We start from the raw sequence: 14,603 nt of genomic DNA, 5'->3' as shown, positions 1-14,603 counted from the left end.
AACAATTAACTCAAAATGGATTCGAGATATACACAAAAAAGCTAAAACGCTAAAACGTCTAGCAAAAAACATAAGAGAGGGGTACCTGGGTGGCCCAGTTGGTTGAGGGTGTGGAACTCTTGGTTTCCACTCAGTTAATGATCTTGGATTTTGGGATCTAGCTCCCACATGGGGCTCCAGGCTTGGTCAGGAGTTTACCTGAGATTCTCTCTCCCTCTCCTTCTGGCCCAACCCCTCACCACTCACATGCTCTGAAGCTTGCACTCACTATCTCTCTCTCTCTCTCTCTCTCAAATAAATAAATAAATGAATAAAATCTTCTAAAAAAAAATGAGAGAAAACCGTCAAGACATTGTGGGTGGCAAAGATTTCTTTACAACAGATATACAAAAATACCGACCCCTTTACCCAAAAATGAATGTGTTTAAGTTAATCAAAAGGGAAACTATTGCTCATTAAAGGACACCATTAAGAAAATTAAAATGTGGGGTGCCTGGGTGGCTCAGTGGGTTAGAGCCTCTGCCTTTGGCTCGGGTCATGGTCCCAGGGTCCTGGGATTGAGCCCTGCATCGGGCTCTCAGCTCAGCGGGGAGCCTGCTTCCCCCACCCCCACCTGCCTCTCTGCCTACTTGTGATCTCTGTCAAATAAATTTTAAAAAAACAAAGACATTCGGGTGCACGTGCCCCTTTGGATCACTACGTTTGTATCTTTAGGGTAAATACCCAGTAGTGCAATTGCTGGGTCATAGGGCAGTTCTATTTTCAACATTTTGAGGAACCTCCATGCTGTTTTCCAGAGTGGTTGCACCAGCTTGCATTTCCACCAACAGTGTAGGAGGGTTCCCCTTTCTCCCCATCCTTGCCAGCTTCTGTCATTTCCTGACTTGTTGATTTAGCCATTCTGACTGGTGTGAGGTGATATCTCATTGTGGTTTTGATTTGTATTTCCCTGATGCCGAGTGTATGGAGCACTTTTTCATGTGTCTGTTGGCCATCTGGATGTCTTCTTTGCAGAAATATCTGTTCATTTCCTCTGCCCATTTCTTGATTGGATTATTTGTTCTTTGGGTGTTGAGTTTGCTAAGTTCTTTATAGATTCTGGACACTAGTCCTTTATCTGATATGTTGTTTGCAAATATCTTCTCCCATTCTGTCAGTTGTCTTTTGATTTTGTTAACTGTTTCCTTTGCTGTGCAAAAGCTTTTGATCTTGATGAAATCCCAATAGTTCATTTTTACCCTTGCTTCCCTTGCCTTTGGCGTTGTTCCTAGGAAGATGTTGCTGCGGCTGAGGTTGAAGAGGTTGCTGCCTGTGCTCTCCTCAAGGATTTTGATGGATTCCTTTCGCACATTGAGGTCCTTCATCCATTTTGAGTCTATTTTTGTGTGTGGTGTAAGGAAATGGTCCAATTTCATTTTTCTGCATGTGGCTGTCCAATTTTACCAACACCATTTATTGAAGAGGCTGTCTTTTTTCCATTGGACATTCTTTCCTGCTTTGTCGAAGATTAGTTGACTGTAGAGTTGAGGGTCTATTTCTGGGCTCTCTATTCTGTTCCATTGATCTATATGTCTGTTTTTGTGCCAGTACCATGCTGTCTTGATGATGACAGGTTTGTAATAGAGCTTGAAGTCCGGAATTGTGATGCCACCAACTTTGGCTTTCTTTTTCAATATCCCTTTGGCTATTCGAGGTCTTTTCTGGTTCCATATAAATTTTAGAATTATTTGTTCCATTTCTTTGAAGAAGATGGATGGTACTTTGATAGGAATTGCATTAAATGTGTAGATTGCATTAGGTACAATAGACATTTTCACAATATTTATTCTTCCAATCCAGGAGCATGGAACATTTTTCCATTTCTTTGTGTCTTCCTCAGTTTCTTTCTTGAGTACTTATAGTTTTCTGAGTATAGATTCTGTGCCTCTTTGGTTAGGTTTATTCCTAGGTATCTTATGGTTTGGGGTCAATTGTAAATGGACTCCTTAATTTCTCTTTCTTCTGTCTTGTTGTTGGTGTAGAGAAATGCAACTGATTTCTGTGCATTGATTTTATATCCTGACACTTTACTGAATTCCTGTACAAGTTCTAGCAGTTTTGGAGTGGAGTCTTTTGGGTTTTCCACATATAGTATCATATCATCTGCAAAGAGTGATAATTTGACTTCTTCTTTGCCGATTTGGATGCCTTTAATTTCCTTTTGTTGTCTGATTGCTGAGGCTAGGACTTCTAGTACTATGTTGAATAGCAGTGGTGATAATGGACATCCTTGCTGTGTTCCTGACCTTAGCGGAAAAGCTTTCAGTTTTTCTCCATTGAGAATGATATTTGCGGTGGGTTTTTCATAGATGGCTTTGATGATATTGAGGTATGTGCCCTCAATCCCTACACTTTGAAGAGTTTTGATCAGGAAGGGATGCTGTCCTTTGTCAAATGCTTTTTCAGCATCTATTGAGAGTATCATATGGTTCTGGTTCTTTCTTTTATTGATGTGTTGTATCACATTGACTGATTTGCAAATGTTGAACCAACCTTGCAGCCCTGGAATAAATCCCACTTGGTCGTGGTGAATAAACCTTTTAATGTACTGTTGAATCCTATTGGCTAGTATTTTGGTGAGAATTTTCGCATCTGTGTTCATCAAGGATATTGGTCTATAGCTCTCTTTTTTGATGGGATCCGTGTCTGGTTTTGGGATCAATGTGATGCTGGCATCATAAAATGAGTTTGGAAGTTTTCCTTCCATTTCTATTTTTTGGAACAGTTTCAGGATAATAGGAATTAGTTCTTCTTTAAATGTTTGGTAGAATTCAACCGGGAAGCCATCTGGCCCTGGGCTTTTGTTTGTTTGGAGATTTTTAATGACTGTTTCAATCTCCTTACTGGTTATGGGTCTGTTCAGGCTTTCTATTTCTTCCTGGTTCAGTTGTGGTAGTTTATATGTTTCTAGGAATGCATCCATTTCTTCCAGATTGTCAAATTTGTTGGCGTAGAGTTGCTCATAGTATGTTCTTATAATAGTTTGTTCTTATAATAGTTTGGTGTTAGTTGTGATCTCTCCTCTTTCATTCATGATTTTATTAATTTGGGTTCTTTCTCTTTTCTTTTTGATAAGTCTGGCCAGGGGTTTATCAATTTTATTAATTCTTTCAAAGAACCAGCTCCTAGTTTCATTGATTTGTTCTATTGTTTTTTTGGTTTCTATTTCATTGATTTCTGCTCTGTTCTTTATGATTTCTCTTCTCCTCCTGGGCTTAGGGTTTCTTTCTTGTTCTTTCTCCAGCTCCTTTAGGTGAAGGGTTAGGTTGTGTACCTGAGACCTTTCTTGTTTCTTGACAAAGGCTTGTACCGCTATATATTTTCCTCTCAAGAATGCCTTTGTTGTGTCCCACAGATTTTGAACCGTTGTATTTTCATTATCATTTCTTTCCATGATTTTCTTGAATTCTTCTTTAATTTCCTGGTTGACCCATTCATTCTTTAGAAGGATGCTGTTTAGTCTCCATGTATTTGGGTTCTTTCCAAACTTCTTCTTGTGGTTGAGTTCTAGCTTCAGAGCATTGTGATCTGAAAATATGCAGGGAATGATCCCAATCTTTTGATACCGGCTGAGTCCTGATTTAGGACCGAGGATGTGATCTATTCTGGAGAATGTTCCATGTGCACTAGAGAAGAATGTGTATTCTGTTGCTTTGGGATGAAATGTGCTGAATATATCTGTGATGTCCATCTGGTCCAGTGTGTCGTTTCAGGCCTTTATTTCCTTGTTGATCTTTGCTTGGATGATCTGTCCATTTCAGTGAGGGGAGTGTTAAAGTCCCCTACTATTATTGTATTATTGTTGATGTGTTTCTTTGATTTTGTTATTAATTGGCTTATATAGTTGGCTGCTCCCACGTTGGGGACATAGATATTTAAAATTGTTAAATCTTCTTTTTGGACAGACCCTTTGAGTATGATATAGTGTCCTTTCTCATCTCTTATTATAGTCTTTGGCTTAAAATATAATAGATCTGATATAAGGATTGCCACTCCTGCTTTCTTCTGATGTCCATTGGCATGGTAAATTCTTTTCCACCCCCTCACTTTAAATCTGGAGGTGTCTTCGGGCTTAAAATGAGTTTCTTGGAGGCAACATGTAGATGGGTTTTGTTTTTTTATCCATTCTGATACCCTGTGTCTTTTGACAGGGGCATTTAGCCCATTAACATTCAGGGTAACTATTGAGAGATATGAATTTAGTGCCATTGTATTGCCTGTAAGGTGACTGTTACTGTATATGGTCTCTGTTCCTTTCTGATCTACCACCTGTAGGCTCTCTCTTTGCTTAGAGGACCCCTTTCAATATTTCCTGTAGAGCTTGTTTGGTGTTTGCTTTCTTTCAGTTTTTGTTTGTCCTGGAAGCTTTTTATCTCTCCTTCTATTTTCAATGATAGCCTAGCTGGATATAGTATTCTTGGCTGCATGTTTTTCTCGTTTAGTGCTCTGAAAATATCATGCCAGCTCTTTCTGGCCTGCCAGGTCTCTGTGGATAAGTCAGCTGCCAATCTAATATTTTTACTATTGTATGTTACAGACTTTTTTTCCCAGTCTGCTTTCAGGATTTTCTCTTTGTCACTGAGACTTGTAAATTTTACTATTAGGTGACGGGGTGTGGGCTTATTCATATTGATTTTGAGGGGGGTTCTCTGAACCTCCTGAATTTTGATGCTCATTCCCTTTGCCATATTGGGGAAATTCTCCCCAATTATTCTCTCCAGTATACCTTCTGCTCCCCTCTCTCTTTCTTCTTCTTCTGGAATCCCAATTATTCTAATGTTGTTTCGTCTTATGGTGTCACTTATCTCTCGAATTCTCCCCTCGTGGTCCAGTAGCTGTTTGTCCCTCTTTTGCTCAGCTTCTTTATTCTCTGTCATTTGGTCTTCTATATCGCTAATTCTTTCTTCTGCCTCATTTATCCTAGCAGTGAGAGCCTCCAGTTTTGACTGCACCTCATTAATAGCTTTTTTTATTTCAACTTGGTCAGATTTTAGTTCTTTTATTTCTCCAGAAAGGGCTTTTATATCTCCGGAGAGCGTTTCTCTAATATCTTCCATGCCTTTTTCGAGCCCAGCTAGAACCTTGAGAATTGTCATTCTGAACTCTAGATCTGACATATTACCAATGTCTGTGTTGATTAAGTCCCTAGCCTTCAGTACTGCCTCTTGTTCTTTTTTTTTGTGATGAGTTTTTCCACCTTGTCATTTTGTCCAGATAAGAGTATATGAAGGAGCAAGTAAAATACTAAAAGGGTGGCAACAACCCCAGGAAAATATGCTTTAACCAAATCAGAAGGATCCCAAATCGTGAGGGGGGAGAAAGGGGATAAAAAGAGGTTCAAAAAGAAAGAACGGGAAAGAAAAAAAAAAAAAAAAAAAAAAGGGAAGAAAAGAAAAGAATTAAAAAAAAAACGAATAAAGGAAAGTATAAAAAATTAAATATATATATATTAGATAAACTAGTTAAAAACGTTTAAAAAGAAAAGGGTAAAAGTTAAAAAAAAATTTAGCAGAAGAAGAGAAAAAAAATGAAAAAGAAAAAATTAAATTAACTGCAAGACTAAAAAATCACAGGGAGAAAGCCATGAGTTCCGTGCTTTGCTTTCTCCTCCTCTGGAGTTCTGCTGCTCTCCTTGGTATTGAAACTGCACTCCTTGGTAGGTGAACTTGGTCTTGGCTGGATTTCTTGTTGATCTTCTGGGGGAGGGGCCTGGTGTAGTGATTCTCAAGTGTCTTTGCCCCAGGCAGAGTTGCACTGCCCTTACCAGGGGCCGGGCTGAGTAATCCACTCGGGTTAGCTTTTAGGAGCTTTTGTTCCTTGAGCGCTTTCCGTAGAGTTCCAGAGGACGGGAATACAAATGGCGGCCTTCTGGTCTCTGGCCCGGAGGAGCCGAGAGCCTGGGGCCCCACTCCTCAGTGTGCCCTCAGAGAACAGTGCCCAGTAACTCCCGTCTGCCTGACCTCCGGCCATGCTCCGAGCTCACCGGCCTGCGACCGGTTCAAGGTAACCCCGAGCTGCAAGCTTACTGTCGGCTCTGTCTCTGTAGCTGGCTTTCCTGTTCTAATTCCCGCAAGCTCTGCAACACTCAGACACCCCCGATCCTTCTGTAACCCTGCTGGACCTGAGGCCACACTGACCCCGCGTGGGCTTCGCCCCGGTTTAGCCTCTGGAGCGATGTCCCTCAGCGGAACAGACTTTAAAAAGTCTTGATTTTGTGCTCTGTTGCTCCTCCGTTTGCCGGGAGCCGGCCCCTCCCCCCAGGGTCTATCTTCCCGTCGCGTTGGATTCACTTCTCCGCCAGTCCTACCTTTCAGAAAGTGGTTGTTTTTCTGTTTCTAGAATTGCTATTCTTCTTCTCTTCGATCTGCCGATGGATTTGCAGGTGTTTGCAATCTTTAGATAAGCTATATAGCTGATCTCCTGCTAGCTGAAGTAGTCTCAGCCTGCTACTTCTCCGCCATCTTGACTCCTCCCTGTTTTTGTTTTTTGAATAAACATTCCACTTAATCTCTTATTTGCCTGTTTGCTGTATATAGCTCTTGTTTTATACTTAAATGGCCAGTTTAGGATTTACAGTATGCATTTTTAACTTATTACAGTCTCTTTTCAAATTATATGATGCCATTTTGCAGGTAATCTGTGTTCCTTAAAAGTGTATTTCCCTTTACCTGCTTCCCTTACTTTGTGCTATTATGCATATTTCAACATTTCATATAGTCACTTTTTTTTCATATGTCTTAATCACCAAAATAAGTTGTAATCAATTTTGCTTTAAAGTCAATCATTCTATAAAGAACTTATTAATTAAAAAAATATTTATGTATATGTAACCAACATTCTTCATGCCCTCACATAATCCACCATTTCCTCTTGGAGCCATGTTCTTTCAGCCTGAAAAATGTCCTTTCACATTTCTTGTAGAGCATATCTGCTGGTGCTATAATTCCCATATTTTGTTTTACTGACACTTTATTTGTTTTTCTTCCCTATTTGAAGGATCTTTTCACTAGATATAGAATTCTATATTTTGTTTGCTTATGCTTTATTTTTTTACTCACTTTGAAGGTAATGTTTCATTGTCTTCTGGCTTCTATTAGTTCTGACAGTATATCCAGAAAATTGGTAATCTTTTTTCCCTTTATATATAAAGTGCCTTTTGAAGATTTAAGATTATTCTCCTAATCATTGGATTCTAGCAGTTTGATTATGATGTGGTTTGGTGATCTTTCCTTGCACTTTCCTTTCTTGAATCCCATCGTATTGATTAACACAGTAAGTTTATGGTTTTCATCAACTTTGGAAAAATTTGGGGCATTATGTCTTCAAATAACTTTTTTGCCTACTCCCTGTTCTCTGGGATTCCAGTTCCATCTGTATGAGTCTACCAGGTATTTCCTGTGAGTCACTGATGCTCTGTTCATTTTTTTAAAAGGTTTTATATATTTCTTTGATAGAGAGAGAGTAGAAGGAGCAGGGAGTAGAAGGAGTAGAAGGAGCAGGGAGCCTGATGCAGGTTTCAATCCCAGACCCTGGGATCATGACCTGAGCTGAAGGCAGACATTTTAAAGAACTGAGCAACCCAGGTGCCCCAACTCTGTTTATTTTTTCAGCCTTTGTTTTTCTTTCTGCATTCCATGTAGTTCTAGTCTATCAACTTCCCATCAAGTTCATGGAGTTATTTTGCAATCTCTAATCAGCCCTGAGGCCAATTTAATGAATTTATTGTTTCAGATATTTTATATTTCTATTCTGAGGAATTTGATTTGCTTATTTTCTTGTAGTTTCTACTTTTCTCTTTAATATTATAGTTTTTTCTTTAAATTCTTGTGCATACTGATCATATATATATATATATATATATAATAGCTTTTTTAAAGTCATGGTCTGCTGGTTTCATCATCTGTGTTATTTCTGGGTCTCATTTTATTGACAGTTTTTTTTTTTTTTTTTGCCTGATTATGGGTCACATTTTTTAACTTTTTCATATATCTAGTAATTTTTTGGTTGGGTGCTGGACACTGTTAATGTGAGAGTGCTAGATGACTATTGTTTTTATTTACTGTTGAGCTTCATTTTGTTGGCTTCATTTTGTTCTTTTTATTTACTGTTGAGATTTATTAATTACAGATCAGCTTAAGTTCTTGAAGCTTTTGTGAAGCCTTTGTTGGGCTGGATCTCGAGTAGTCTTTATTCTAAGACTAGTCCAACATCACTTCTAATATGCACATTTTTATTTTATTTTTTTTTTAGGTACTCCACTGAAGTCTCTGTAGTATGTTCAGTAGGCTCTATCCTCTCTGAATAGAACTCATATGTCTTCCAACCCTACATGAGCTCCAGACATTGTATAGTTTCCAGGCTCAATGTAATTGCTCTTTTCCCAGCCTTGAAAAGTCTCACCACACTTATTCACAGCTTGGTATTTAGCCACAGGCTCAAAGGAGCACCTTTGGGGATTTTTAGAGATTGTCTCTGTGCAGCTTCCTCTTCTCCACTATTCCAGAAAACAGATTCCAGATGCCTCAGACAATTTGAACTCTGTTCTCTGTGTGTTCATCTTACTGAAGTCCCCATTGTCTGTGCTCTGCTTGAGTTCCCACTCCCAGAGGTTTGGTCTGGTAAATATCTTCAGGCAGAAAGTCAAGCAATTTAAGACATCACATTTGTTCTTCTCTTGGGGACCTCAGTTCTCTCGCTGTTGTCCAGTGTTGGAAAACAGTTGTATCCTACACTGTTCGGTTTTCTCATTATTTTAATTGCAAGAGATAGTATAGTTCCACTTATTATGGTATGACCAGAAACAGGTTTTCTAAAAACACATTTTTAAGTTAATGGATTAAAAACAAAAACATAGAACAAGAAAAAAACACTTAGTGTATTGGTTCTTCTTCATATTTTATTAAACTTATAAATTATGTGAGTTTTCAGGTACGTATGCGTATGCCATTTGGGGGGAAATACTGAATTGCAGAAATATCGATTGAATCTAAACATTATACTATAGCCATCCCCAGAAGGATTTTTTATTAGAAGGCAATTTTATTAGAGATTTTCAAGAAATACTCCTTTATAATTGTGTCCTGAGTGTATGTTGAAACACAGAAAAATTATGGAATTATACTGGCCACAGTTACAAATCTAAACCAAAAAGATTTCTTAGAACATTTCATAGATTTCAGAGAAATACAATGAAATATTTTACCTTTTAGGCAAAATCACTTTTTTTCATCAGTTTAGCATTATCTGATGTATATCCATTTGTAGGTAGTAAAAGCTATTCTCAAAGTGTTACATTTTCTGTCAACATATTACCCCCTCAAGTTTAAAATTCAAGTTAAAAATGAATACTTATATATTTTTCATAAATCTGAAAATACACATACTTAATATTTTATTAAAACATTATGCTTTATGTGCAGTACCTGGAGATCTTTTTCGGTAGAAATTAAGATTGATAAGGTAAAATTTCAATAATTTTATGAATATGTTACTTATAATAATGGGAATATCAGCCCCAGAAAAATCCCTCAGTGGACCAGAAACACTATAATAAAGCATTAATAATTTACTTTGTTAATTTAAATTTTAAAACACAAATGACTAATAAGCAAATGAAAAATATCTTTAGCCTTAGTAGCAATTAAACAAGTTTTTTTTAACCTACATAGTTCATAATTTAATTCCTAGTATTTTTTCCTCACACGTGTTCTTTTGCTAGTCTTTCCCTTTGCACTATTGTCATACCCCCATTTTCTCATCTGAGAAGCCCTACGTCATACCTGACACTTCTTTCACCTGCAACAACAAGTCATCACATTTTATCAATTTCACTCCTAAATGCCTCTTTATATTTTTCTCCAGTACCTGAATCCAAGCTACCATAACTTTCTGTTGGGTTACAATGATCTTCTGTCTTTGCTATCCAAATTTACCCCACATGCAGTCCATGTCTTTACACTATTGTTCAAAAACTTTCATAGCTTTGTATTTTTTCTTTGGGAAAAAAGCCCTAAAAAAGTGGCTTCTAAGAAGGTATTCAAAAAAAAAGCCCTTGTTCAAAGTATGAACAAGGTCCATAAGATCTGGTGATCCCTTACTTCAAAAACTTTCATAGCTTTGTATTTTTTCTTAGGGAAAAAAGCCCTAAAAGTGTGAACAAGGTCCGTAAGATCTGGTGATCCCTTACTTCTCCAGCCTCATCTCATCATGATTCACTTTGGTACATCTGGCATCCTGCACACTTGCTCTCTGATTCTCACCAAGCTGTGATCTTTAAGAACTTCCCATTTGTAGCTCCCTCAGTCCTGAATGTTCTCTCTCCACTTTCTCTTTTGCCCTGGCTTCCAGCCTCAGGAAATGATGTCGTTCAAAGTTTTTCTTTCTTTTTTTTTTTTTTAAAGATTTTATTTATTTATTTGTCAGAGAGAGAGAGAGCAAGAGCGACCACAGGCTGAGTGGCAGGCAGAGTCAGAGGGAGAAGCAGGCTCCCCGCAGAGCAAGGAGCCCGATGTGGGACTCGATCCCAGGACGCTGGGATCACGACCCGAGCCGAAAGCAGCTGCCCAACCAACTGAGCCACCCAGGCGTCCCCAAAGTTTTTCTTCATTCTTCCCACACAGGTTCCAGCAAATTCCAGTTAGATTATAAATTCCATAAAGGCAGAAAACATATTTATAACTGTTAATTTTGGAAGGTGCAAGGACTTTGAATATTTCCTACTTTATACCTTATAGGTTAATAAGTAATTATTCAGTCATGATGAAATGTTTTCATGAAAAAGTGGCTTCTAAAAAAGGTATTCAAAAATGCTACTCTCAATGACTGTTATGCAAGCCTGTATTGGTGCAACCTTTGTGAAAATCAATTTGAGATTGTTTTTCAGTCTTTAAACGTTCTATTTATTTGGCTCTGTAATTCCAGATCTGGGAATCTATCCAAGGGAAATAATCAGATACACATAGAGCTAGTATACAGTGTATTTATCTGAGCATTATCTATAATATAAAAACTGGGAAACCTTCAAATAGTCAATAAATGGAGATTGGCTTTGATGATATTTAGGAAGATTTACTGGCTTCAGTTTTCAAAATATTTTGATAGCATTATGACATAAAAATCCTCATGTAGATGTATCTTAGAATGAGAATTCACTTATATGGAAGAGCCTGGAAGTTTAATTTAGGCAAATAAAATCATTTGAAACAAAGTAAGAAGGAATCCTTAGTTTAAAATGGTAATTATGACATCTCACTTTCTTGTCACTTGTCATGAATCTTATTTAAATAGTAGCAAAGATGAGATCAAAGAAAAAAGAAAAAATTCATGTAGGTAAACAAAGTTATTCCGTAAAATCCCGTGTAAGTGAGGGCTGTTTATAGATGAGAATTAGCATTTATCTTCCATTCTTGTTAATCACAAACATGATATTCCAGGGTCCTGAGTTCTGTTTATAAAACAAACACATTTTATGTTTGAATTGTTTTGTAATGAAAATAAGTCTGTCATCCTGATTTGTTTGCTAACATACTTTTTAATGACCTTTCTTTATTCACTTTTTCGGGTGGCATGGGACACACAGAGAATATATAGTGTCAACATCCTTTATAGGATTACCGCATAGACAACAGACACACAGAGTCTTTTTTTTTTTTTTTTTAAGTTTTTATTCCTAGGTAATCTCTACACCCAAAGTGGAGTTCAAACTCACCACCCCAAGATCACGAGTCATGCTTTCCCGACTGTGCCTGCTGGGTGGACACTATGTCTTAAGACATAGTCTTAAGATAATAGTTTGTTAAAGAACAAATCATTATGGGGCAGAATATGGGTTACAGATGTCACATGTCCATAGGAGGCTGGAAGAGGCCACGATAAACGTGGTACCATAGCTGTAGACAGTGCCAGGAGGGAAGGCGAGCTCATGGCATGTGCTCTGTGTTCTTCCCTATGGAGGAGATGCCTCATGTCTTACACCGGGGAGTGTTAACCTGTTAGCTTAGAAATAAGTGAACTGCTTCTATTAAATCATGGGAAGTGGATATTGATTAATGATGCTAACTTGTTCAGCTGTCGTAATATTTTTGAACCTCTTTCTAGCTCTACGAGACGCTGGAAAGCAGTCTATTAATAGTGACTGGAAGATTGAGCACTCAGGAGCTTTCAACTTAGCAGGCACTACTGTCCATTATGTAAGACGAGGCCTCTGGGAGAAGATCTCTGCCAAAGGACCTACTACGTCACCTTTACACCTCCTGGTATGAAGGGATCAATGATAATATTGCATAATCAACTTCCGTGTCCAAAGCCATTCCCACTGTACCTTCTCTGATCTTTTTTCCAAGTTTGAATTGTCAGGTAGACATTGAAAATCATTGAAGGGGGAGGGGCGTTTAGGTTTTCATTTTAATGTGTTTTAAATCATGGAGTCAAACCAGAAGTTATTGCAAGAAGGGCAAGACATTTTAGGGAATTAATTCACAGACTCAGAGTAGAAGGGAATTGTCAGGCAAAAAGGAGCCCATTTTTTTCAAGAAGAACAGTTTTGCCAGCAGCGTCTTCGTGACTCACTAGCAAGAGCAGGTGTCTGTAAAGACGGTGTTATATACTCTGGCAGCTCATAGCATTTCAAGCATCCATGGCATGGGCATTTTCTGAATCTGCATAAAATGCCTTTGATAAAATGATACCGTCCCTGGGAAAAGCTTTGGTAAACTTACCTAACAACACATCCGATTTCCCTCTTTTGTTTTCTCACTGGTTGCATTGATTCCTGCAAAGAAGTATGAAAGTTGGAATCTTCGGGATGATACCCCTTCACTGTGTAGTAGAAGAGTAGGTATGAGGCAGGACAGAGAATGAAGGAAGCGGAGCAGTGGGGTTCCGCCTCCAAGCTGGTGGCAGGTTCCTGTGCTCCTCTCGACCTTGAACTTTGCAGTCCGCAGTAATGGCTCAGGAGCCTGAGGGCTGACTGCACAGCTGGCGTGTTCCCCATCCTAGTGGCAGAGTCTGAAATTCAGACACTTCAACACCTCCTTAAGTCCACACATAAAAACAACTCTAAAACACGATCAACTGACTGTTTATTTGGAGTGTGGTGTGCCACATTATTTAATATCACTGCACAATTCGAGTTGAATTTGTCTTCAATTGGAGACATCTGTGTTGCTGGTCTGGGAGCCAGAGTTCAAATCACATATCAGCCCATTTGCTTTTCCTGCTTTCTGAATGTGCCTGCAGATCACCTAGGATTCTTATTAAAATGCACATTCTGATTCATTTGGTCTGGGAGGGACCCAAGATCTGCATTTCTAACCAGCTCCCAGTTGATGTCACTACTGTCGACCACATTTCAGATCACAGTTTTTTTATAGAACTATGTTCGCGGGCCTGATTGACAGGAATGAAGGGAGCAAAGGGAGATGCATGGGAACCTTCTGCTCCAAATATTCATCATAATGATAATACATCCCATTCGCTGAACACTGAGCCAGAGACTGTTCACGAGCATTTTGCATTCATGACAGCATTCAGTCCTCACGGAAACACTGTGTGCTGTGTATTATTATTTCTCCAGTGTATGGATTAAAAAAAAAAAAATCTCAGCATGAAAAAGTTAAGTAATGTGCATAGTGTCTCCCAGGAAGTTATTTAGCTGTGAATAAACCAGGTGTTAATCAGTCCTTTATGCTGCCTCTCCTGACGGAAAGCTCAGATCTAAGTGCTTTACTGCAGACAACGTGGGATCCTAAGTATACACATACTTTCAATAATTGTGTTCTTCATCTCCTCACGGTTCCTTTGGATCCTATTCCTTGATTTGAACTGGAAACTCCACTCTGTGCCTTGTGCCATCTGGAGAAAGAAAAAAAAAATGACTAAACAAACATTGTATGACCAATATTTGGCTCTTTCCATGATTGGGTCACTTATAATAACAACATTATCAACAACAATCATATTTTTAAGGATGGGGTTAGCAGAGAAGGCCTTTGGGTGACCTGCCTTATATGAATGTAACCTACATTTTTTTTTTTTTTTTTTAATGGAACAAGATGGGAGCTCTTTATGGTGCCTTTAATTCAAAATCTTTAAACAGTATGTGAGACCTCAGTGCTGGGCCTGGGAGTCTCCTTGCTGCAGAATCCTTAATCTGACTGGTAATTACCAAGGTTTTTCCTGGAAGCATGAAGCATAATTAAAATCAGTGAACTATGTCTAAAAGAAGGCATCTATGTGACCTGGATTTATTCAGTAATCCAAGGGAAACTGCACTTCTAAGATATTTTTCGTTAATGACTATTACAGATTGAAAGCCGGTACTGAACTTTGAAAGGCAATACCTTTTGCTGCCATGTTTCACTGTGTGCCCCTCCACGGTAACACGGTCACACTTTCCTTCTTGCAGAGCTCTACTGCCAAAGTCGAATGGTTTAAGAAAGAGCTAATGATTTTGTGGCCAATATCTTTATTTGAAGTGGCGTTAGGTATTCAAGGACAATCTAAAGTTCTATCAATGAAAAGGTAGTTTTTTAAGGAAAAATAGACGTGTTTTCATTAAGTTAAAG

General features: G+C 38.4%; 1 protein-coding gene across 1 annotated transcript in view; it reads left to right on the top strand.

Moving 5' to 3' along the window:
• ADAMTS19 (ADAM metallopeptidase with thrombospondin type 1 motif 19) overlaps positions 1–14,603 on the top strand; it is a 256,769-nt gene that overhangs the window by 198,008 nt on the left and 44,158 nt on the right. The window contains exon 17 of the mRNA XM_045075551.1: positions 12,136–12,293. Coding sequence (XP_044931486.1) covers positions 12,136–12,293 — 158 coding nt within the window. The remainder of the gene's footprint in view (positions 1–12,135; positions 12,294–14,603) is intronic.

The sequence above is a fragment of the Mustela putorius genome, unplaced genomic scaffold, assembly GCF_011764305.1.
Source record: "Mustela putorius furo isolate JIRA1106 unplaced genomic scaffold, ASM1176430v1.1 tig00000145_pilon_pilon_pilon, whole genome shotgun sequence".
Lineage (NCBI taxonomy): Eukaryota > Metazoa > Chordata > Mammalia > Carnivora > Mustelidae > Mustela > Mustela putorius.
This window is presented reverse-complemented; position numbering and strand designations above follow the sequence as displayed.